The following is a 25,543-nucleotide window of genomic DNA, read 5'->3' as shown; positions in this document are numbered from 1 at the left end:
GTGGCTGGTGAAAACATGATGCATATGCAGATGCCTTGTGTGAGGAAACAGGTAAGGCCTTAAGCTTTGTTAATTTAAGAGGTACAGATCAAAAATTTCTACTTACTGGAAAACAAATCCATAAAATGATCATCTTTAGTCAGTACTCTTCTGTTACAGTATGTGTATCTCCATTTTTTTTTTTAACAAAGTGCTGACCTTCTTGCCACTTTTCTTTGTTCTTAAATGAGCCTCCCTCAGTACAATAGCACAAGCACCGTTCACATTTGAACCTTTAGCATCAGTGACTGTTCCCTTTCTCCTGCTTTGCCGCACACCGTGCTCTATCTCTGGCCGGCCTCTTCCTGTACCTTCTCCCCCCTCACCCTCGCTCCCTGCGCTGCAGCCCACCCGTCCCTGGGGAGGACACTCATTTCGCCCTTCAGCGTGGGCGAGGAGCGCTCCGAAGGCCAGAGGCGATGACTCAGTGGGTCCACGCGTGTGTCATGGGGCGAGCCGACGGACAGAACTTAAAAATAGCTAACCAGCCAGAGGGTCAACATAAAAACAACGCTGAAAGGGCTCGATTTTGTGCGGGGGCTGGCCTGTGGAGAGTTTATGCTAACCCCACAGAGGGAGCTGCTTGACATGGCTGCGCTTTGCCTCGAACAGACACGACTGCAGCAGCCTGGAGACCCCAGCATCAGCCTCGGGGGGAACCGCGGAGCCGCCGCCATTTTCTGAGGTGGCGGGGCGGGCGGACGGGCGCTTGCGCGGGCGGGCGGCCCGGCCTCCCCCTCGCCATTAGCCGCTGCTGCGCCGCGGCTCCGCCCGGGGCGGGGAGCGGAGCGGGGCGAGGAGGTGGCGGGGCTTTTCCTCCTCCTCCTCCTCCTCCTCCTCGGCTTCTCCCGTGCTCGCTGCGCCCCGGCGAGTCGCCTCGCCTCGGGGTGGCGGCGGCGGCGGCGGCCGGGCCATGGTGCGTCGCGCCCGGCTGGCGCTGGTGGCGGCGGCGCTGGTGGCGCTGGGGGCGCCGTGCGGGCAGGGGGCGCGGGCGCTGGAGTGGTACACGGCGTGGGTGAGCACGGCCTACGTGGAGCCGCTCAGCAACCGCACGGTGCGGGGCAACACGGAGAGCGGCCGCTACGGGGACAGCTCGCCCAAGGAGAGCGCCCAGGGCTTGGTGGGCATCCCCCGCGGCGCCTCGCCCCGCCACATGGAGGGCTGCGCCGCCGACACCGACTACGACGTGCCCCTGCCGCCCGGCGGCCGGCCGGCCCCCGACGGGGAGCCGCCGGCCTGGATCGCGCTGGTGGCCCGCGGCGGCTGCACCTTCAAGGACAAGATCACCAACGCGGCGCGGAAGCGGGCGGCGGCCGTGGTCATCTACAACGAGGCCCGCTTCGGCAACAGCACCGTCTCCATGTCCCACCTGGGTGAGCGCGGCCGGGGAGAGGAGGAGGAGGAGGAGGAGGCGGCGGCTTTGTCTAACGCGGGGCCTCGGTGGCGGGGAGGCGATGCCGAGAGCCGCTCCTTCCCTCGCCTTCCCCCCTTCTCTATCTCTCCGCACCCCCAGCTCTGCCCTCCGAGGCCGTGGCAGCGAAACTGCGGCCCCAGGGGCTGGGGGGAAGCCATTCCGCCCAGAGCCCTCCTTTTCCCCCCAGCAGCAGGAGGCGGGCAGGCTGCCTCTCGCACAGGAGCACGCCAGGTCGCCTCAAGATGCCTTCCGCACCTTCAGAGGCAGAGCTGTAGCTGTTTGGGAATAGCTTTCTGGTACAGTCTCTATTCTAACAATCATCTCCCGTGCAGGTCTGTGAGGGCAGGGAGGGAGATAGAAACGTCAGGTAGTTCTGAGGTGCTGGTGGATGAGGTAGGGAAACTGATGCCTAGAGAAAAAATGTTGACTGGGCTCGTCTGAGCATGCTTATCTGTAGCCTGCAGAAAGGCTCCGTGATTCCTGCAGATACAAGGGCTCCGATGCTCTGTCGCTGCAGCGTCTGCTCAGGCTGTGCAGCTAAAGCACGCTGCTGGGTTTAACGAGCGTGTCCATATCAAATGCTTAACCTAAATGGGGGGGGAACCCCTCAAAACCGTGCTGTAAAAATCTGTTAGCATTTGCAGGCTTCCGAGGAACTGGAAGGTCTCCTCTGAAGGACATAAAGGCAAAGCAGACCATCAGAAACGCTGAAAATGCGTGGTACTGGTGCAGTGAGTTTGCTAATGCCCAGGCCATCTCTTGGTGATGAGGTGGGGGAAGACCAGCAATTTGGTTGAAGTAGAACTATATGGCACTTCTAAAGAAAATAAACGTGCTTTCTTTAATACAGTGAGCTGAAAATCTCTTGGAGCTGTTGCTTCCATAGCATGTATAATATACTGGATGTATTGGCTTGGCCCATTAATCCACTTGGCTTTCTTAATCCACTGAAAGTGGAGGTGGATGCTAGGTAAGATCTACCTTCAGTTTTGGTTCCGTGTGGCAATTAAGATTCTTCATTTTGTAACTTTTCTTACTTTTTCTTTCCTTGTTGCCACTCTATGTTGGTCAATCAGTACAAGTTTTTTTTTTTTTTCCTGCAGGGTGGAATTTTCCCACATTCCACTTCATGCCCCGTCATAGCCTCTCATAGCTATTATTTGCTTTTCTGTGAAATCTCTTCTTCCTTATCTTATTTTCTCTTTTTTTTTCCTGTCATCTCTGTTGTACAGATGACCTTCTTGTGTTGATGCTTCAGTTCAGACTTGCTGCTGTAGTTACATTTATTAGTGGTATGAAGAGAAGTCCTCCACGACTTCTGCTGCTCCGTTAACATTTTCCTTTGTAACTGTCAGAATTTTGATGATAAAAACTCTACCTATGTAAAAAAAACTGTGTTTTAGTATAGTGTACGTACAAGCATACATTTGTACTTATTTATACTGACTCCACAAATGCAGGTTGGACCTCAAGATGGTTTGGATTGGGTGGGAATATACCGTGTAAAAATATAAGCACTATCTTTGAGTAACAGATTTTTGTTTTATGGTGGGAACTTTCAAACGAGTAAGTGTTTAAACTAGCTACTAAAATTTGCAGTGCGCTTTGCTGGAAGTAGAGGGAAGAATTGCTGCTAGCGTTTTAAATCTTGGATTGTTTGAAGAAAAAGTCTGTGGAAGGTAAGGGAGCATATGGAATAAAGCGTTTTTACAGGATTTGAGCTTGCCATTTGTCTGAAGGGATTTGTGAACTGGCATAGAAGGAAACCCTGCTTGTGAGAGGAGTGCTCAGAATGAATACTGTAGGAAAACTGCAGTGCTGTAACTGAGGAGTGGAGTTGCAGGCATGAAGCACATCCACTGAGTGGATTTGCAGTTGGTGGCGCTGGAAATGGTGTGAGATGGAGCAATCGTTCACGCTGATAGAGGTGCAGCCTGAGTTACATGCGGATGATAAGTAGGTAACTTTCCTGATTTGGTGTTTTTAGGCTTATTCCAGCTTGAGTGTAAAGATTCTTGATTAGGCAAAGAGGCGATTTGCTCTAGCTGTTGTCAGAGCATTTGATGAAGGACAAATTCTGCAGTTTAGTTTTTTGTTTTGTTGGTACCTTGTGTGCTTCGTGAGTGCAGTGAGTAGGGATTTTAATTACAGTTTTGGAGTAGAAGAGCCAAGAGTTTGAATATGTAACCTTGCAATCCTGTTCCTTTTTCTAGAATCAAGCCCTTCAAATATGACTTTTTACTGATGTCTCGTGTATTTCAGGCCTTTGGTTTCTGTCTGAATTGAAATGTTGGAAGTCTTGTCTCCTTGAGGGAAGTAATGGAACAACTTCACGTGTGCCTGAGGAGGTTTTTTCCAGTGGAAAGTATTTATTTTACCTGAATTACTCAAGCAGTTGCACTTGTTACTGAATCTGAACAGTATAAACTTAAGTTTCAGTTTCAAAGGAATATGGACATTTTTAACTGTTTATTTCTGGTGCTGGTGGTGTGGGAACTTGATGTGATACAGAGGCTTCAGATTCCTCTCCAACCCACTGCCAGCTAATATTTGTATACAATATTTATTTTCTTTTTGGAAAGGAATTTGAAGTGGCAAGGTGTGGAGTGTTGTGGAAAACAGAATAATGAGTTAGAGGTGTTGTGCTGGTTGAGAAATTAGCGGGAGGCAGAGGTATATCGCAGAGGAAAGAAGAAGGGGTCTTTTGGTTCTGTATTTTGTTACACTGACGATTCGAAAAGCTCTTGCCAGCTCCAAAGAGGCAAGGTTAGGGTCATCTTGGCGTCCGCTTCAACTCGTTGCCACATTTCTTTCAGAGACCCGAGTGCTGCGTGGGATTCTCGAGTGGTGCATAACTTCTGTGTTACTGATGCCTTCTACTGAAGGCTTCTGGTGCTGTTGTGCTAAAAGGGCACAACTGAAATGAGTGGCTTGCTTAACTTGGACAGTGACTTACGCTGAGCTGCTGTACTGTTCTGAAGAAACAGAAGTGACTTCAAAATGCTGATCTGTTATCCTATATGGAAAAGGACAGGTGCATTGGAAACCTGTGTTGAAAGAAGAAACCTGTGTGGATGTGTGTACCTGTACGGGTTGCTTAACCACTGCCTCTTCTGGTTGCACGTCCTGCTCCTTCAGGCAGGTGGAAACACAACACAAACCCGGGATGTGGGGAGCTGGCACTGGGTTGGGTGGCTGAGGACCAGCTCGTCATCTGGTCGCTATTGTGCTGTTAAGCCTCGGTAGAGATCAGAGGCTTTGTTCTGCAACCAGGAGCCAAAGAGCATGTTCGATGGTAATTGTGGCGATTTAAGTAGGATGCCTAAATAGATCTAAGGGCTGACCTCCAGAGTTTTACCAGGGTGCTCAAACCTTGAGAGCTTTCTGATGTTTCTCCTCAGGACAAAAAAAAGTATATTAAAAAATATGTATGGCTGCAGTTGCCTTCTGGATGATTGGAAATGATCTTTAAGGTAGACGTAGGACTGAATAGAAACGAATGTGGCAGTTTAAGATGCCTGAAGTCAAGATTTTAATCTGCATGGCACTCTTCACATCAGGAGAGTGATGACTTCATTTGCAGGAGAAGGCTGTAACAATATGAGCAGTAAAACTGACCTTGGCGTGCTAGCAGGAAACATACCTTCATCTCCAGAGTTTCAGACTTGTCCTTGTTTCCAGGTATCCTTAGGATTTGCCAGCTCTCACTGCTCTACTTGGATGATAACGCTTAAAAAAAGCGCACACTAGATTTCAAATCTACCTGATTCCACTGAAGCATCAAGTATATCTTAAAAAAAATAAAATTAAATTAAAAAAGGGGGTATTTAGGGTATGAATGCAGCTGCTTACTGTGGGGTTAGAAACTAGTATGTAACAGTAAAGCCACGAAAGCGTGCTCTCAAGGCATGAATGTGGCACTGCGATTTTTATAGGTGTGATTTATGGTCTCCGAGTTGCGTTGCAGTTGAAGCTGATGGGATGACTCAACAGCATTTGTCTTTGAATAATGCGTTTTCAGAACAGAAGTCTAAAATTAGAGCGAGGAATGAGTTAAAGTCCTTAGTCTTACAGGCTGCTCAGGGCAACTGCTTCTCTGAGGCTGCTTTTGTAACAGTGGGTATCAATTTTTTTCTTCCCCTCCTTGTGTCTCATGACCTTCAAGGCCATCGTGTTTAACTGAGTGTGTCTCTGATAGATTGATCACAAGTCTTTAAAACTGTTAAGATGCTTTTAATGGAAATTTGCTTAAAAATGTATACGTTACTTGTGTTAGATCCTTCAAAATGGAAGGTGTCACAGTATCTAGCAGCTGTTGCACAAAAATACGCTGCCTTCCTATTCAGGTAAATAACCGGCTGATAGTTGGACGTGCTAGTGACAAAACAGAAGTAGGAATTAATGATTGTTGTGGGTTTTAAAGTAGTTTTGGTGTTAGGAATTGTGGAGTGATCTATGTAGCAGGTTTGAACCAGCTCTAGATTATGGCTTTGGGGAGGAAATCTGTACTGATCGAAAAATCCAGGCTGCTTCCAGTCTTTTCTTCTCCAAGTCAGAGTGAAACGACTGAAGCCTTCCTCCGAGGCTCCTGGCACTGTGCATAGACTGTCCTCAAGCTCCCATCCTGGTATTTGTAGCTCCTCCAATTGATTAAACATACGTGGAAATCAGGATCTTGGGTCTTGGGGAGAAAGCTCTCAGCAATGTGGGATGTGCTTCTGCCTTAATGTTTTTTTTTCTTGGTAATTCATAGAGGTGCAGCACAAGGACAGAAAGCAAGGAAAGCTTCACCCACCTCTACAGGATTCCTTAGCCTCTCTGGTAATGCTTTTGGGCTGGTTTCGGGAGGAGAACAATATTCGCTAACCAATTCTTAGTGTGCTTGGACTTGTGGGATCATGTGAATAAGCACGTTGTTGGTGAGTAGGACTAATTAGGAAGCGAGTTGCTTGTGGATTTGTCCTGTTTGCCTTCAACTTCACTGCTTTGTGCCTCGTACGAAACCCGCTGGACAAGACAACACATGCTGAGAGCTAGGTGAGAGCTGCTGGCGAGCAAATGCGGGATGGCTGAGTGGAGACCGAAGCTGGGCCTTTCTCCACTAGCACCGTTTTCCTCGTGATCCTCAAAACTTTGAGAAACCCAGCCCTGTTTGGAAATCCTGCTCTTGTGCCAGGTCTGAACGCGGCCGGCGGGTGTAATAGCTCTTACAGTAGGTGAGCACGAGTGGGCTGGTTGCGTAAGGTGGAGCTGAAAAAGGCTGCCTGGCGTTCAAATAGGAGGATTATTCAGCTCCTAATTGGGACTTTTAGTGTTTCATCCACAGCCAGCCGTCTGTACCTTCTGTAGCTCCTGCGAGCTGCGCTTTGTGTGGCAGCAGAGTGGTGTGGCCAGCAGAGCAGTCTCAGCTGGAGGGGTTGTTTGAAATGCTTAAGGCAAATAGCTTCGTGCTGTTGAAGGAAGTAGGTGAGTCCAAAATGGTTGTTCTTGTTTTTTTTTTTGTTGTTGTTGTTTTCTAAACCCCACTTGACACAACGCTATAAATTAGGCAACCATGTGTTTTGACATAGCTTCTCAATAGAGAACATAGCTGGGAAGGGAAAAGGCTTCCTCTTCAGTGGGAGGCTTTGCTGCAGTAGATAGTCCTGTGAATCCAAAAAGGTAGCCGTGATGTTACAGCTTTAGCTTCTCTGTTAGGAAAACCCCTCTTTCTTCCTTGACTTTCTCCCTGAATCAAGCTTAGTTTTGCTTTTTCTCAGAGGTAGGAACGCAAAGCAAACTAGAAAGCCATAATTTACCAAGAGTGTATGGCAGTGTCGGTACACACAAAAGTAAGAGCTATTTGAATACAAATGGCATAGACCGGTGAAAAGGTGACATTTTAATAAGTATGTTTGCTTGCCATTTATTTTGTAATACGTGTCAGGTGTTTCTGAGACAGTACTGGAGATGCTCCTAGACAAAACTGAATAAGACTCTAGTCACAAGAGATCCTTGTTTCTGCTTGTTGGTCTTCACGGTATCTTGTTTGGCTGTGGTACGGTGGTGCTTAAAGTCTTTTCTTGGAGTTAGGTGCTTTTCTCCCCATATGGATTGAGTGCTTTTGAGTTTAAATATAATTAAAAAAAAAAAAAGTTCTTTGGTTGCACGCTCCCAGAAGAGTCCCAAAATTTTTCTTTGCAAGTCCTTGTCTTGAAGTCTCATTAAATTCTGAGTATTTAGTATTGAAGCATTTAAATGTTTAAATTGAAGTATTTAAATGTTTAATGTAATTGAATATTACCTGTTTTTTTTTGTTGTTCACATATCCAGCCTAATTGTGCTGTGCATTCCAATTCAAACTTAATTGAAGGCGTCTCTTTTTGTGGTAGTTTATATACTGTCTCCAGCTGCAGCTAAAATTCTTACGCTAACAAAGACCAGCTGCTCTTGAGTTGCATGTCAGGACTTTAGCAAATTCCAGATGAGTGGTGTATAACTTGCCTGCCTTTTGCATGGCATCTCTGCCCCACCTTGCTGTACGGAATGAGGAGGATAGGACTTTGATAACAGTAAAAGTGCATCTGCTGAAGTTCCTCTTCTGCTTGAGAGTTTCATAATGTAAGTAAAGGGTTCTTTATTAAACTTAATAATAAGTTCTATGCCTAAAAAAAAAATAGGACTACTTTGCAGTTTTAATCTCTGTTCTTAATTGAAGAGACCCAAATTACTGTCAAGCCAGAATGCCAAAATTCTTACTCTCTCTTTTTTTTTTTTCCTCTCCAACAGGAACAGGAAACACAGTGGTGATAATGGTTGGCTATCCAAAAGGAATAGAGATACTGGAGCCAGTACGAAGAGGCATTCCAGTGAAAATGACTATTGTCGTTGGCACACGTCACGTGCAGGAATACATTAGCGGTCAGTCGGTTGTGTTCGTAGCCATCGCCTTCATCACCATGATGATTATATCGCTTGCTTGGCTCATATTTTACTATATACAACGTTTCCTGTATACGGGATCACAATTTGGAAACCAGGTAATTGCAGATGAGGCTCTAAAGCATTTGCAGTTTTTGTGTCAAATCAATTGCCTAACTTTTTTTTTTATTGAAGCATTGTTGAAGACCTGTACCTTCTTGCTACTGTATGATCTATGAACACTACTCAATAATAGTTGGTGAGGATAATAAATAATGAGCTAATTGGCATCGCAAGCTTGACTAATTGTAATTATTAGATACCACTGTGGAGTAATGGGAAATATATTTAGCCAGTCATCATCAAAAACTGAATAAAGCCAGCTTCTTATGTGATTTGTCACCTAAGTTAATTTCTCGTGTCAAAAGGACAGAAGTTATTTTCATTCTTATGTAATTTTCATTCTGAAAGTACAGGTTACACTAACCAGAATATTTTCTTTAATGGGGAGAGACCATAGTAATTTTTTTCCTAAGATGCAAGTGATTAGGGCTAAAATTTTTGTTTCTAAAGCTTTATGAAAACTGCTTGTGATACCTGTAATCTGAACTGCAGCAGACTGGAAGGAGCGTGTGTGGCGAGATTCAGCTCTTTTGGACTGTCAGAAGTTCTGAGTGTGGTAGGAGTACTGGAAGGATCAGGAAGAAATATCTTTGGTCCTGCTTTCTTTGCCCCTTCCAAATCCATGTTTTTCTCTGAGATAATTTGAGGGGGGGGGGGGGGGGGGATGGAGATCAAAAAACACAAAACCAAGGATTTTGACTTCAAGAGTCTGAGCTCTGATTATAACTTACAGGACTCTCTTAGGAAAAGAAATGTGCAGTCTACTTGAGGTGTTGATTCCCTTTAGTCTTTTTTTATTAATATTTATGTCTTAGCATTCGTATTCTGGGAATATTTTCAAGAAAATAAAATTTTTGAGAAGTCTGTATAGAAAAAAAGAGGGCATTAGAACACACGAACTCTTTGGTGAAGAAAGGTATTTCTTCCTGTTACATTGGCTTTGATACAATTCACACCAGGGGGACTTCAAATGCTTTATAGTTTGTGTTATTTAGATCGAATGCGATGTTTCCCAAAATAAGTGCCGCAAACTCTTAATAGTTTGTCATCTAAATGCTTCTTAATTAAGTAGTCTAGCATTAGAAGGCCATAGCACTTTCCTTAGTTCTTCTTCTCTTAAAAATACTGTTGAAAGAAAAAAAAACCACAAAACTTCATGAATATCTTGGCCTAGATGCGTTGTTAGAAGTCTTAAAGTGAATTTGTGAAACAAAAATTTACTTTTCTAACACAAATTTTATTTGTTTGGCTTATTGACTTCCAAGTAATTAAAACTTGGAAGTCAATTATGGTATGCTTTAAAACAAGCTACTATGTAGCTGCTAAGTGAAGGAAAAGAAGGGTATCTTATGGTTTATTCTAAAATTAGTTTAGCAGTAAATCTTTGGAAGAACTCCTTGCTACTGAAGATGGAACGGGACCATACAGGAAATCCTGAGCTGGTAGAGAAGGTAGACTAGGCTGCTGCTGGTCAAGTTCACTTAGAGGGAATTGTCAGGCTACTTCTTAGCATCGCTTGCTAACTTACAGTATTGATTTTCTTATTTTTTATTTTATAAAGGATATAAGTCATTGTAATTATCGTTAAAGGGGGAAGCTGCCATTAAGTCTTTTTGATTCCCATATAGTGTTTCATCAGTGAGGGATCCTGCTAGACAGATCAAACTCTAACTGGGAGCGTTTAGTTTCCAGCAGTAGCTATCTCTTTGTCTGGGAATACAGTACTGCTTTATTTTCTCGCTTCCCCTCCAAGCATAATTAGGGCTGTTACTGTATAGAAGTCCAATATGGTGCCTCACGTCTGTTAAGCCTTTCTTGTCGTCTCCTTTGCATAATGCGTCCTTTCAGTGTAAAGCTTTGTATAATGTGTTAGACAGTGTTTAACCGAGGGGAGGTATTAATAGCTACAAGCAGCCTTTTGACCTGGTAGCCAGCTGTAGGCTACTCGGCAGGGTTCCACCTTCTCTCGAGCTCGCGTTAAACCTACGTACAGCCTGCTTGCTCATTGCTTTGCTGAACGAGAAGGTCTGGTTATACTGCTGTTGTTTCAGCTCTGAGCGCCTCTGAAGTGTAAATTAGCTTCAGTTTTCCAGTGTGGGAAGGCCCTTGGTGCAGGCACTTACTGTACAGGACTACATGCGTCAGTTTGGCCCGCATAGTTGTGTGCCAGTGGAGCCTATTGTTAGAGCAGTATGCCTATAGATAATGTTTTCTATTGTGCCTCAGGAATGCAAAACTTGCAGTCCTTCAGCATCTGCTGGCTGGAAGTATTTCGTAAACAGATTATCTAGCATTCAGAAGACCTAATAATCCACATGAAAAATATTTAAGCTTTGAAGTGTAACTCTTATAACTAGATTCTGTACTAATACTTCAAATTTTTTTTCAAGGGACATAGGAAAGAAACCAAGAAAGCAATCAGCCAGCTTCAGCTGCATACGGTGAAACGTGGAGACAAGGTAACATGGTGGCTTTCATTACTGTTGAATGATTTGAAATCTCTTGTAATGCCTTTATAGAGTGGAAACTGAATTTATTGAAAGATAACCGCAGTGTGGCTCTTACAATTTTAGGTTCATTTTAGTGGCTTTGCCTAGAAGGCTGATTTTAAAATTGAAGAGTCAAAATTTCACTATTTATGAAATGTAAAGCTGTTTTGCAGAATGTTGCAGGAAACTAAAAAGGGCTGATACTGTAGAAATGAGGAAACACTGATCTTATCAGCGCTTGAAAACATCAACAGGTGGATTGTGAAATACTTCCGAGGACCTATTGACTGCACAGTTTGTACAGCTGATGTAATGTTTTCTTTTCATTTAAGGGAACATCCATCTTTTTATTGATAAGAAAGCCTTGGTAATCTAAAGCTTTGAAAATGAAATACTTGGCTTAATCTTTTTTTAACTTACATTAAGGAGCAGTATAGGCTTGAATGTTTAAAAAAATATATTTTTTTATATTAGGATGAAACTATTCTAAAGTTTTAGCACAACTTTCAGAAAGTTAACTTCTTGAGTATAAGGCCTAAACTCACAACTATTTGAACAACTATATGAATTAGATAAAATAACCAAGGTTTTGAAAGGAAAATGCTATTTTATTCAGTTTCAGGCATCTGTGAACCTAGACGCTACATTATTGTCTGACTAAACTTCTGGTTCCATATAGTTGTTTTTTTCCCACCCTTATTTGTCTTATTTGATTAACTTTTACTTAAGGACTGACTTGCTTAGGGGTGGAAAAACAAGGATTTTCTTTTAAATTGATTAATATAATTAAGGTGAGAGAGGACATGTAAGAGCTTCAAAAATGTGTTTCAACGGAAGCTATTTGGCTCAAGGGAGTGTATGTACTTCATGTAGTAAACTAGCTTGATTTTAAAACAGGCTTTTTCAGAGCTTGCCTTTTTTTTCCTTTTATGCATTCAGCATGCTTAGCATTTTAAAAGTATTTGTTATTTTAATTAAGTTGTAAATTCCATCAAAAAATAACCTATTTCAAAACTGAACAGAAGGATGTACATACTTCTGTTTATACAATGGTGAAACTGGAGAGAAAGGAAGATGGAGCTGAACCAGAAGTTGCATAAAGCAGTAGCACAGCATAACATCAGCATAAGAAGGAATGGATGTAAAAGAGTCATGATGAACTCTGTGATGAGGACCACAGTGAACCTGTTAATTGCTTTTAAGTTGATGTTCAGTCAGCCTCTAAAAGGATTGTTTTAGGAGACTTTGCATCAGGAATTTCCTTCCCATCAATATACCTGTGAGGAAAAAAAAATTATAAAAACAAATAAAATTTTAACTAGGTTATTGTACAGCATGCTGGTAGTAACTATGAATGTCATGTTAGATAAGCAAAGTAGAACAAAATTAGATTAAAACATTTAAAATAAAGGTTTTCTGCTTGGTAAATCATGGTTTACCATTTGATTCGAATCATCAAACTGTCAGCAAATTTCAGTAACTTACTGATGCAAATGTACCTTCATGAACTTATCAGAAAACTTATCAGAAAAGACAATCCTGTCTCTACATAAAGGAAAAATGTACATTAGTATTTCAGTCACTGTGTTTGAAAGTGTGTAACTGTTGTGATACAGTACAGTCTTTCGTTATCACTTCTTTTGGAGTTGAGGTGTTTAACTAAAAATAGGTCAACATTTTAAAATTGTATTTGCTATCACGTAGATCTTTCTGAGAAGCTTATGGGATTATTGCGAGATGCACACATTTGGTTATGTGCTGCATGCTTGGATTTTGTCTCCTGCAGAATTAAAAAAAAAAAACAGAATAAATGTGTATCTTATTTTAACTTTGCTTATTTTTTAACAAGAAGATTTACTTGGGAATTTGAAGCATTAAGTATGTAAAGTAATAGCATGTAAAGGAGGGAAAAACTTCCCTTGAACTTGAAAGTTTGTTTGCAGTACTTCATTCATTTGAATGTTTGTGGTGATTTTTAACTGCTTGGGTCAGCAGTAGACATGAAATATACTTGTAGGAGATGAAAGGGAAGTTGGTCTGCTCTGTGTTCTTCTAATGCTTGTTTTATGCAACTCAATTAACACTGAATTACTTATCAGGAGGTACCTATCATACTTGCACTGTAAGTATAAGTATGGCTTCAAGATGGCAGAAAGACCTGATAGGGAAGATATATAGCCCTTAAAAAGAAATAAGCTGGGGGGCAAAAATCCTATGATTTGGCTTCTCTGGTGTGAGCTTGGAGAGATGTTCTAAAAATCATCCCAGATTATTACTTCAGTTCTCCTCCTCTAGCTTACAAAGGATATTTAGTAGGTTGTGGTAGAAGGGAAAAAAAAAAAAAAAAAAAAAAAAACATGGGAGGAGGAGGCTTGTAGTACTTAACCCTAAGAATTTCCTCCTACTTAATCTCTTGCAAGTCATTGGGACCGTCAGTAAAAATAAAATGAAAGCACAGCACACTATTTTATTTTATTTGTGACATTTTGTAAAATTTCTTGATTTTAACTGTCCATTGTTCATTGGGAGCAGAGTAAAATCTTAAAGATAATGTTTGAGGTATAACAAATGGCTTAAGATACCATGTGTAGTTATTTAAATTAGAAAATCTGAATTGGGCTACTTTTTAATATTTGGTATCACTTGATCAAATTGCCTCTTGATTGAATCTTGATTTAAACGAGGGAGACATTTTTATTTGCTAAACCAATTTATACTGTTTTGTGAAATTATATATTATTCAAAGCTTGTTCTGTAATTACATGTGACTGTAATTTACACATTTAAATGTGTTATTTTCAGGGTTTAGATGTTGATGTGGAAAACTGTGCTGTGTGCATCGAGAACTATAAACTGAAAGACACTGTTCGAATTCTGCCATGCAAGTAAGTCACCGTAATTATTCTCTTCACTTTGTACTATGTTTTCCCAAAGAAAAACTCGGTGAGTCTTCTGGAAACTCTTCTGAAAGTGATGGCAGAGCTGAAGCTGTGCCATTTGTATGGCCTGTTACATGTCGAAGGGCACCAGGAGACAAGACAGTACTTCATATTTATGGGGAAAAGAAGCAATTGGGAGAAGTGTAAAAATGAAGTAGAGCTTTCTTAATATTGTTTGAATTGTACACTGTTGAAGTGATAGCTCAGTAGTGTCATTGTAGTTAGTAGCATCTTTTATTTTGGATTAGCATGACAGATAAAGACGTTTCCAGAAGTTATGGTTATGTCTGTCCTGTTAATTTAAGCAGTGCTTAAATGTCAGAGTTACAGAGGAGTTGGGTTACCTATTAAGGTAGCAACTTGTGCTTCTCTTGAAAGAGTAATGTTTGATATTTCATTACAAGTTCTAAAGGGTATTTGTTTTCTTTAGGCACATCTTCCATAGAACGTGCATTGACCCTTGGCTTTTGGACCACCGAACTTGTCCAATGTGTAAACTAGATGTTATCAAAGCTTTGGGATACTGGGTATGTTGCACGCTTACCTTTAATCTTCAAGAAAAAAGCACAGTGCAGGAAGCAAGGCTTCGTGTAGCTGTTCAGAATGACAACAGTTGTTACTTGGCTAGACTGAAGAAGGTGGGCAAAGAAGTGAGTTTCTGATGAGAACTGGAAAAAGTGAGGCTTTTGGGTAGGAGCTTAGTGTGGAAGAGCTTATGAATCCTCTGTGTACTCTTCTGTGATTATCATTTTTTTCTATCAACAGCTGACAATAGTAATGAAGTTAAAGCAAAGGTGAGGCAATTTGCCCAAGCTACAAAAATATAAATTCAGTAGATCTTGTGTATATAGTTGATATTGCTGAGAACTGTGATTCAAAGGAAATAGTGATTTTTTTCTATAGTTTAAGTGTATTTACGTATGCTTCCACATATGCTAAGTGCTTTATCCCTGTAAGTGGGCCAGTACTGAGAACCTTCCTAAAGACATTCATTAGAAATTGGTTAAATAGAGAAAATGATGTGCTCTCATTTCTTCCTGACAGCACCAGAAAAGAGAGATGAAGACACATGCGGTAGGTTACTTGGTCACTGTTGATAAGTAGTCTTGAGTTCCACTTAAGTGCCGTAGGCATGAACGTACCTCTTCTCCTCTACTGATCTATAGGGGTCTTCAGAAAACAGAGGCATTCCTTGGTTTCAGGGTTTCAGGCTTCCTTTCGTTCGCTAGGTTTGCATTTCGACTAGCTGTTCTCTTACTTCATTAGAGACTTAGAAAGCCTGTGGATGATTGACTTTGCTTTGTGAAAAGAGACAATACTCTTGCTACGTAGTATGTATGTAGGCATATATTGTCTGTATATATACATATAAACATGCACCACATCATGGTGGTTCTGCGTAGTAAAGCTTTATCCAAGAATTGCAGTCTTCTCATGTGAAATAACTTGTTACATTAATATTGGTACGTTAATGGCTTACTACTAGCTCATTTTCAATTCTTGGTGTTAATATAACTTGTGTTACATGCAATGAAAGGATATATCCTTCTGTATGGTCTCAAAGCTGAGACACTTTAAAATACTTCTATTCCTTGAATTCGTACTGCTGTAGAGTACTGATACCAGCCCTAACCAAGGGGAGTAATGCCTCCTCTGCTTGTTGGCGAAAAGAATGTGGGAAGCAAGTTGAGCAGGGTTATGTTAAGTACAGAAGCTCAGTTCTTTTTTCTGATGGAATGGGGGAAATGTCTTGCTTACGTGTCAACCATTCAAGTCATGCTGAAATAGCAATGTGAGAAGTCATTCGGGTTTTCTAGCTCAGTTTTCAGCCTGATCCAGGTTGTCCAACCTGATTTGTAAAGTGTTTGTGTGAACATCTTGTTGATGTGAGGACAAGTGTGAAGAGCAAGGCAGTTCTTCCAGGAGTGTGCTGGCTGAGTGACGCAATGGCAGACACCAGTGTGCAGCCTTGTTACAGAACTCTGCTGAACTCTGCAAAGAGTCTGAAAGCTGACCTCGATCTTATGGTAAACAATTTGGCTGCTTCAACTTTTTCAAAGGGCTCAAGGTAGAAGGAAGGTAGGAAGCCCAGTTACCTGCCTTATGTTCTGCAAAAAATAGGCTTCTTGTCACAGACTTCAATGATCTAGTTACTACTTCTTAGGGAAAAAAGAGAACTGCATTTCACCATTTCACCTTGTCTGACTTCCTGACTTAGTAGAGCATTATTGAATCTTGTATCTTTGCTTATTTAGCTGCTGAAATTTTGGAAACAAAATCATTAATCCTTTCCCCAGTACACATACACACCTGGAGGTTAGTATCACGTGTGTCTTAACTTGCATTCAAATGTAGTTCTATAGCTTATTTAAAATTAATGTTTTGATGCTTAAGAAAGGATCAGCATGGAATTTCTTAAGGTGGGCCCTTGGTAAATGAAGAGGGGGAAAAAGGTTCATCGTGAAGTCCCCAGAAGAGCTATTTCTACTGTAGTGTACTTGCTCATGTTTAACTTATGTTGGTATATTAATGGTAGTTATAAGGTTCAATTTTAGGAACAGAATTGTGCATGTAGGAGTTATGATCCATTCTAAAAATTGGATTACAAATATCTCGTGCTGTACAACAGGTGAAATAAGTTCCTTTGCTCATGCTGCATACGTTTTGTTCCTGCAAAGTGAGAAGCTGTCACACTTGTATTTTTGGGACAGGCTTTAAAGTTAGACTGGAGGAAGAAGAGGAGGGAAACTGTTTCTTACATCAGATGTTTGTTCACCCCAGTAAACAAATCTAAACTTGCCAAACTACTGTCATTGAAAAACGGCAGTTTCTAGACATGTAAAGGATCAATAGGTTTGCTCAGTGAAGACTTGATATGTGCTGAGCGTGCTGCTAACGAGGCTGCAGCAATGCTGTTCTGAAGTGTTGAAGTACTCCATCTGAAAGGCTGGCTGGGTTGACTGCTGCCACTCTCAGCTTACTGAGTTTCTTTGGTTTCTGACGTTAACATTGGAAGTAGATGATATTAAATATTGTGCCCATGAGGTCACCTATAATAGGCAATACTAGGTGAAAAAAAGGTCGTTTTCTATTAACGTGATGTTGTAAATATGGAGGCGTGTAGGTGGGCAGAAGTGTGAGTTAATATATTTAATTTTGAAGGGGGACTCTGAAGACGCACTTGAAGTTCCAATACCTGAATCAATAAGTGGCAGTGTTTCAGTTGGAAGCCTGAGTATCGCTTTACAAGAAGACGACAGAAATGAAGTGAGTGAATTGTCAGCTTCTTCCACCAGTGAATCTGTATTGCAGTGTACCAGTCTAAAAGAGGATGCGGGCGAAACCACAGCATTACTTGGTAAGTAATACTTCAGTTTATCACTTGACAATCTTTGATGCCATTAATTGCATTAGAAGGAGACTTTCTCCAAGTGATGTTAGTAGTCTTAGTGCTGCAGTGCAGACCAGATTGAGTGGTGTTACTGCTGATGTTCAAAAAACACAAGCAGGTAGATTTTGAGAGAATCCCGTAAGATGAAGAAAATTGGTCTTAAAAGGAAAAAAAATGTAAATAATGTTTTGGGAGGATTTCTTACCTAGAGATAGAACCTTATATATACATGAATACTTGATTTGTTTCCAGACCTTAGATTATTGCTCTTTATGGGTTTTTTGGGTTAAAAACTGGCTGGATGGCCGGTCCCAAAGAGTTGTGGTGAATGGAGCCAAATCTGGTTGGAGGCCGGTTACTAGTGGAGTCCCCCAGGGCTCAGTGCTGGGGCCGGTCCTCTTTAATATCTTTATCGATGATCTGGATGAGGGGATCGAGTGCACCCTCAGTAAGTTTGCAGATGACACCAAGTTAGGTGCGTGTGTCGATCTGCTCGAGGGCAGGAAGGCTCTGCAGGAGGATCTGGATAGGCTGGAGCGATGGGCTGAGGTCAACTGCATGAAGTTCAACAAGGCCAAGTGCCGGGTCCTGCACCTGGGGCGCAACAACCCCAAGCAGCGCTACAGGCTGGGAGATGAGTGGCTGGAAAGCTGCCTGGCAGAGAAGGCCCTGGGAGTGCTGGTTGATAGGCAGCTGAATATGAGCCAGCAGTGTGCTCAGGTGGCCAAGAAGGCCAACAGCATCCTGGCCTGTATAAGAAGCAGTGTGGCCAGCAGGTCTAGGGAAGTGATTGTCCCCCTCTACTCGGCTCTGGTGAGGCCGCACCTTGAGTACTGTGTTCAGTTTTGGGCCCCTCGCTACAAGAAGGACATGGAGGTGCTCGAGAGAGTCCAGAGAAGGGCAACGAAGCTGGTGCAGGGTCTGGAGAACAAGTCTTACGAGGAGTGGCTGAGGGAGCTGGGGTTGTTTAGCCTGGAGAAGAGGAGGCTCAGGGGAGACCTCATCGCTCTCTATAGGTACCTTAAAGGAGGCTGTAGAGAGGTGGGGGTTGGTCTGTTCTCCCATGTGCCTGGTGACAGGACGAGGGGGAATGGGCTAAAGTTGTGCCAGGGGAGGTTTAGGTTGGATGTTAGGAAGAAATTCTTCACTGAAAGGGTTGTTAGGCATTGGAATGGGCTGCCCAGGGAGGTGGTTGAGTCACCATCCCTGGAGGTCTTTAAAAGACGTTTAGCTGTAGCCCTTAGTGATATGGTTTAGTGGAGGACTTGTTAGTGTTAGGACAGAGGTTGGACTAGATGATTTTGGAGGTCTCTTCCAACCTAGACGATTCTGTGATTATATGTTAAGCTAAAAAGGTGAATCTAGAAACAAATTTTCTTCTAATTCCTGGCTTCTAGATGTGGATGTCAGTAATAACCGACATGGAGAGCATCTATCTAATGGAAATTCCCACTGAACTGCTTCACGGAAGATACCTTGAATAGACTGTTGAAGAACTATTATTTTTTATTTAAGTAGTATGAACTCTTGTCTGGTTAATGGAAAAATAACAATGTAAATTATTTTACCTTTCAAACTTTTCTAGCTGGTGTTCCAAAAGGGCTAATAACTAAGAATTTTGTACACAAGAGGATTTTATAAAACTTCCTCTGGATGTCTCATCCTATAAAAAGATGCAATAACCCTTTTTCTGTAAGCATTATTACAATGTCGTTGTGTTCCAGAGGGCTGTAACAAAGTTGAAGACTAGGCAGTGAAACAATGTAGAATGTCTAATGGATAAATATTTTGGAAGCACTATTTGTGATCCGTATGTATATATATATGGAGAACACTTACAAGGCTACAACTATTAAAATGTTCTGAAAGTTCTGTTGTAATTGGAGATGGACGTACTTAAAAGACACAATCTAACCTTTGAAGGAATCAAATAACTTCATGGATATGTTACATATCCTTTTTGGTGATGGAAAAATTACCAGTTGCAACTTTCCTTACATGTAACAAATACTGATTTGATCTTGTAATGTGTTCCACTCAGAGTGGATGCTGAGAGAAAAGGAGACTTTCTCCACCTCGCTAGCTTTTGATACTGAATTTGGCAGTAATAGGTTATGCAAGGTGGTCTTCACGTGCTGAGCATGTAGACTTGTTTCGGTATATGCACACTGGTTACCTCTTTCAGTCTTAAACTCAGTAGAACAGAGGTGAAGGGCTAACTATGGCTAAAATATTTATTAGTCTATTTATAAAATTTTACTTAATTCCTTCTTATTCCTGCACCCATCCTGTCCCACTTTATGTAAAAAATTGGAACTGTTTCTTAAGAGTATACAAAGTTTGAATTTTTTTTCTTTGCATAGAGACGCTAGAAATCTTCTCCTGGAGACTCCATGGTGGGAGTTTCCACCGGGTTCGTCACTAGCTTTTATTCCTTTCTTTTAGATTAGCAGTATTGTGCCTTATAGTAAAACACCTATGAAACCTGAAGCATCTGAGAATGAATATAAACCCTGGCATCTCCCATTATGACCTCTTATTCAAATATTTATATACTGTAAGTGGTATAAGGAATTGCTAAACTGTTTTGTAAAGAAATATGTATATTTAAAACACTACTTAACTGTGTTAAACGAATTGTTTAGGATTTTAGCATTGTCATGTTATAAATGTGCTATGTTCCTCAGTTTTTTTGGTAAAGCTGTTATTACAGGTTGCTTAAAACAAGGTCTTTTACTAGACGTTTGTTTTAGAGTGTATTTTGTTTTTAAAATGTATATTTGGAATGTTTTTAAGAAAATATGCAATTCTTTTTCTAACTTATATTGAGCTTCAGTAGAAGCAATAACTTTTTTTTTAATTTTAGAATGAATGTTCCAGAAATGAGAGGTTTCAGCTGGGGAAATATAATCTGAACTTCTACTTTGCAGAGCAGACGTTTGATCCTAAATTTCCTTTGAAATATTCTTCCTCATGCCTACTTAAAAAATAAATCTGCCTCTTCCCTGTAGGAGTGTAACTTTTAGGTTTACTGGAAAATTATCAGGTTGTAGTTCTGATGTCACCAGCAGGTGCAAGTTTTTGTGATGCCTTTATCTTACAAGAAGCACACGAGAATGGAATATGACTGACCAACCACCTCCAACACTGAACAAATAAAAAACAACCCACAACTAAAACAATGTAGAGGGACGCTTGTCTCCAAAAGAAGCCTACCAACATTTCCAGAACTGCCTTTTTAACTATCTCTTCAATATTAAAAACTAAGTCTTCTCCCTCTTCCTTAACACAAAACTGAACATTGATTTTTAGTAAATGTTGAGAGGGTTTAAACTCTAGCTCAAGGAGGAACCAAAACGAGTTATCAAGAGAAGTCTTGTCAATCTGTGGATTGTGTCTTGCTGATACCTGCAGTGCAGTATTCATGCTGGAGGGGAGAACTGTGGTAAGTACATCAACTTTTAAGTAATACTTCTAAAACAAAATGCCTTTCTTCAGAACCAAAGCTGAGAGCTGGAAGAAAATCTAGATAACCTGCAAACTGACAAGAGTGCCTATAAAATCTGAAGTGTTAACAATTTAGAAAAATGGCCGAGTGTGAAGACTGCTAGAACATGTCTTCTGCTGCATCTATACCGGTTACATTTAAGCTTTCACAAGAACAGTTTGCACATAATTTGTGATATATTTAGGTCTTGTAAGGCCAGCTGTGCTGCTGAGGAATGATGACAATAAAAGGCCGAATTGCAGTGCCTCCAACAAGCAGTTTGCTCTCCTCGGAAGCACGATGACAAAATCTTCCGAAGCGAACATTAGTCTGACCTCAGTCAGACAGCTTATTATGTGCGTTAGCAAAAAGAGTGGCAGTGTAAAAATACAGAACAGGAAAGAGGCCATCTGTGGAGCTTAAAGCAATAGCAAGAGGCTTAGAAACATGAAGTCTATCACCTACTGTTAGAACTCACCTAAGGAACGTTCAGAGTATGTGGGTGTAGGCAGCTCTAGGTAGGTACAGGTTTTTGCTGATCTGGACTGACTCTGTTGGATCAAACCTGTATTTCTAGTTCCTAGCACTGTAACTACCAACAGCTCATATGAAGAGCAGAGCTGAGTCTTCCTCACCATCTGGAGGATCTGTAATCTGCCTTTCTGCTTGGGCTATTTCCTGCCTAATGTGGGAGCTGATGCTGTATGCTCTGCGGGTTCCCTTCCTAGCTGCATGTTTTTCATAAAACATGCAGGAGCCTCTCTCTGAGATATGTCCCTTTGTCAGATTTTGCTGAAGTCACCCAGAGGGCTTCTTACAGCAAGCATATATATAAAATAAAAAAGCAAAAGCCCAGTGCCAGCATAAAGTAGAGAGCCCTCCAGTGGCAGTGTTGAATAAATAAATTGGAGCAAATCCCAGCTGAATTGAGGGATGTTATTGCAGAATGATGAGTTGCATTAGTAGGCATCATTAATTATGATGTTACTGTTGGGGAGAAAATTTGCGAGGTGCAAAAGATGTAAAAAGGAGCTGTAAACATCTCAAAATGGACTGGTGTTTAAAGTGAGACTAAAGCCCCCCTCTTTGGTCAAAGATCTTGGCTTATTAATAGTCAAGTTGGAGAATAAATAACTTCTTAAACTAGCTTCAGTTTTCAGACCTGTTAGCAAGCAAAAATGAACATTTCAGATCTAAATGCATGTTAACAATGACTTTCATTAGCAGTAATACCAGTTTAACTAGACAATTGAATTTTTTTCACTAATTACCCCTAATAAAAGACCAGATTTTTTTTTTGACCCTAAGCAGAAATGGGCTTGAAGCAATGCTTGGATGAGATTCTCTACAGTATTAGGAAAAATTGATTAGACAGCAGTAACTCCTTCCCCAGGCCCCCCACCCACCAGCTGTATGAATATCATCCGATTGGTTGCCTGTTGCCAGTAATCGGTGCTATGCTCTTAAGAGGAGGTATGTCAGAGGAGTTGTAGGATGGTTTAAATACAGTGAGAATGTGTTTAACTCTTACTAAGCTAATGAACTGGGCACTGGTATAATAAAAGCCCAATTTTGGTAGGAATATACTTGGGTAAATTCTGTTCTGTGCTAGGATGTAATTGGGCTCAGGGAAACACTGTTACACCTACTTTTTTAAACACGCCAAGTTTTTTTTAACCACTTCTTGATTGAGGAGTGGTCACCCTGGTTTTCCTTCCAGCACGCTAAGCTTTCTCTAAGACAAGCCTGCAGCAGTTGTGCAGAGAGGAGCCCAGCAAGCAGATGGTGGTGATCATTGTCCCGCTTTTTATGCCCTGTGGTACAAAGCATGGCTGAGACAGGCAGAACTGTGCTCGCAGGTTTTGATGAGCTCCATCAGAAGTGAAAGTGCTGGGTTTACATTATGGTGGCAACAAATAGGCCAGTGGGTTGGGCTGTTTATTTAGCTCCCCCCAAAAGCAAAATTCTCGTGTCTAGGCAAGAACAGACATGCAGCTACCGTTAGCGATACCAGTTGTCACTTGGAAGTGTACACCAGTAGGTTAAGAAGGGCAGTGTGAATTGGCAGAATATTTTTTTCAGTTGTTGCCAAGGCTGCAAATACATAATAAATACATGGGTTTGGTGCATGTAAGCATTCCAGCGTTCAGTGAAACGTGGAACTCCTGCTCAAAAGAGCCTTAAGGGCTCTGTATCACTGCAGTAGTGATACTGTTGTGGAAAGTGTGTGGGTAATTGGTCTTGGTCTATTTTTTTTGTTTTGAGTGGAGAGGTTGCATGTGTAGTTTCCAGTAGCTGGATTTCACTGGTTGGAGTTTCCATCATTTCGTTAGTCTGAAGCTCAAGTCCAAAGCACTCGATACTGAACGCAGTGTTTCTGTACTGAGACTGTTAAGGAAGTACTGGCTCCACTGTTCTGTAAGGAGAGGTGATACAGAGTTTAGTAGAGGAGTCAGCTGGCAAGATTTTGTCAGGTTAACCTGGAGGGAATGGAGTTCTTGGTGTGGGCAGCTTGACAAGAGACTGTTCGCTTCCACCAGCCTGAGTGAGACTTCACAAGATGGCTCAAACCAATTTAATAGCTTGCTGTTCCATGAGAGAGCGGTCCTTTCTAGTTTTCCACACCACCTATCAATTACTTACTTTGTTCTGGCTCTCACATTCAAATTAAGAGTATGTGATGCATTCAGCTTAAATGGCAGAAAACTAAGTTCCTGAAAGTTAAATATTGTCAAGGTAGGAAGCTGTGTATCCTTACGGTGCGATTGGATGAGCCTTAGAGCTGGGCTCAGGGAACGAGGAGTTGGGGTGGAGAAGGAGGGAAGAGCAAGACTGGGAGATGGAGTTTTATAATAGAGCTGTGCTGAACTAAAATTACTGAAATGAAAGACGGCAGCAGCAACTTTCTCTTTTTATAACCAGAATTGGTGAAAAATAGTAATATATTTTCTGTCCTTGAGGCTGATCTTTACTAGGTGTTCTTTTTCTCTCGCAGGTGGTATGTGAAGATTAAACATGCACAAATCAAGCTGGAGGCTTTTGTTCTTGTTCAGTATGGGTCCTGATCTCTCTCCTCAGATATCCTGCTGTATTGCAAAACTTGGTTTGAGAAAGTTTAAAAGTAGAATGTCTCTATAATTGCATGTGTTTGTGTGAAGAATGCATTGCCTGGAAACTGTCCATTATGCTTCCATTGGACCTGAAGCTAGTTTTCACCACCTGAAACATGGTAATGATAGTGTATTTTTAAACGAGCATATCCTTCTGAATTGAGAACAGCGAAATGAGTTTCCATCACTTCATTAGTCTGAGGCTTAAGTCCAAACTTTGTATTCACTTCTGCTTAAACATAACTGCAAATAACCTCTTGAACTTGCTGGTCTCTGTCAACAACTATTCACCATCAACCCTTACGGTAACCTTGTACTAACTCGGTTGCATTGATTGCATCAAGCACTGAACTACTCTTCCCATTGTGTATGTACAAGTGTAAGAATGTCAAGTTATGCATTGTTGATGTAACTTAATGGCTAAAAGCTCAATTTCCATAATAAATTATACAGACCTTTCAAAAAGCAACACTTTGCAGAAAACACTTTGTAGAAGCTTGAGGGCTTTCTTTATGAGGGTTTTCTTTGTTACACTTGTGTGAACAGATCTGGGACACTCAGAAACAAGCACAAAACCAGCTTAACTTTGTGCTGGGTAGCTAGGGGGACACTGTCTGCAGTAGTTCACATCCTTTCTGGATGTTGTGTTCTCTGCATAACCCGCTATGGAGCTGTGGTGGGTTGAGCTGTGCTGAGAAGCTAAGGGCTGTGGGGCCAACGTTCAGTGTGTAAGGCTTTTGTTTTTATTCATTGCTTCATTTAAAGCTCAAGAAGGGAGTTCTAAACAAAAGATTAAAAGCTATATGCTTTTTTTTTTTTACACCACTTTTTGAAGAGGGACACTAACAGGGAAAAGATGAATATGGAATAGTTTTGTTGTATGTCAACGTTAGTTGACGAGAAGCAGGCAAGGTACAAATGCAAAGTGTAAGCAGTGTTAACTGTTACTGCTAACAGTGACACAGCACGTGAATAGGTTTTAGAAGGAATTTCAAGAGCAGGGATTTCTAGACTTTGAGCAGACCTAAAATAAATGCTACTTCAGTTGACCTAACACATCATAACTTTGGGAAGTTGTACAAGCCTCATCCTCTAATCCCTGGAGAACATTTCTTACAGGGCATCTTACAAAAAGATCGTGCTGCAGAAGATGAGGGGATTTTATACAAGTAATTGTTACTTTTTATCCAAGTAATTTATCAGTTTACATTACTTACAAAAATAAAGTCAAAAGAAAATCTTGACCTTGCATTATCGATCTTCTGCCTCATAAAAGTTTAAGCAGAAGCTGTAGACTTAAAGCAGCTTTTCTTTATCAAACAGCATTACGTTAGAGTGGCTAACTTTTCAAATTATTTTTCTTTTAATTTTGAGAGTTTAAATGACAGCAATTATTTGACTGTTTTAGCCTACCCTTAGTCAAACATTGGCATGGTACTGACTACATGCTTACAACTGAAGAGGCTATTTTAATCATTGGTAGCCACAAAGCAAGTACTTGTGCAAGCTCTGAAGTGAGAAGAGGCTTATGACTTTGAGTTTTATGAAGAAATGGGACCATTTTTCCATGGTGGATCATTCTCAAAATCACGAAATAATTGTGGTACTTCAACTACTGATGGTATGAAGCCAGTATTGTGTAAAGAGTCAG

The 25,543-nt window shown here is 41.4% G+C and overlaps 1 protein-coding gene and 1 non-coding gene across 3 annotated transcripts; both read left to right on the top strand.

Moving 5' to 3' along the window:
• The first annotated feature begins 562 nt into the window (after positions 1-562).
• Positions 563-24,361, top strand: RNF149 (ring finger protein 149). 2 transcript variants are annotated; one of them, XM_066984310.1, is made up of 9 exons: positions 563-1,412; positions 8,222-8,472; positions 10,867-10,935; positions 13,768-13,850; positions 14,335-14,431; positions 14,949-14,978; positions 17,067-17,262; positions 18,693-20,740; positions 23,778-24,361. In XM_066984310.1, exons 1-8 carry the CDS (start codon positions 953-955, stop codon positions 18,749-18,751), a joined length of 1,245 nt encoding a protein of 414 aa, XP_066840411.1. In that variant the 5' UTR covers positions 563-952; the 3' UTR covers positions 18,752-20,740; positions 23,778-24,361. The 2 variants fall into 2 exon arrangements, with proteins under 2 accessions (XP_066840411.1, XP_047904985.1); XM_048049028.2 differs by lacking the exon at positions 14,949-14,978 and having other exon boundaries at positions 570-1,412.
• On the top strand, positions 21,010-21,123 carry LOC125180186 (small nucleolar RNA SNORD89). The gene has a single exon (XR_007158545.1). It is a non-coding gene; the product is annotated as a small nucleolar RNA SNORD89 (small nucleolar RNA).
• Positions 24,362-25,543: the final 1,182 nt, after the last annotated feature.

This window comes from Anser cygnoides, chromosome 1, assembly GCF_040182565.1.
Source record: "Anser cygnoides isolate HZ-2024a breed goose chromosome 1, Taihu_goose_T2T_genome, whole genome shotgun sequence".
In the NCBI taxonomy this organism is placed as follows: domain Eukaryota; kingdom Metazoa; phylum Chordata; class Aves; order Anseriformes; family Anatidae; genus Anser; species Anser cygnoides.
The sequence above is the reverse complement of the archived record's forward strand: the minus strand, read 5'-3'. Positions and strand labels throughout refer to the sequence as shown.

Bases quoted from the DNA above. Each gene is read 5' to 3' on its own strand.
- RNF149 (XM_066984310.1), top strand. From the start codon at position 953: ATGGTGCGTCGCGCCCGGCTGGCGCTGGTGGCGGCGGCGCTGGTGGCG. The intron at 14,979-17,066 runs GTAGGTTACTTG...TTAATTTTGAAG, and splicing joins GAGAGATGAAGACACATGCG to GGGGACTCTGAAGACGCACT. The intron at 17,263-18,692 runs GTAAGTAATACT...CCTGGCTTCTAG, and splicing joins CGAAACCACAGCATTACTTG to ATGTGGATGTCAGTAATAAC.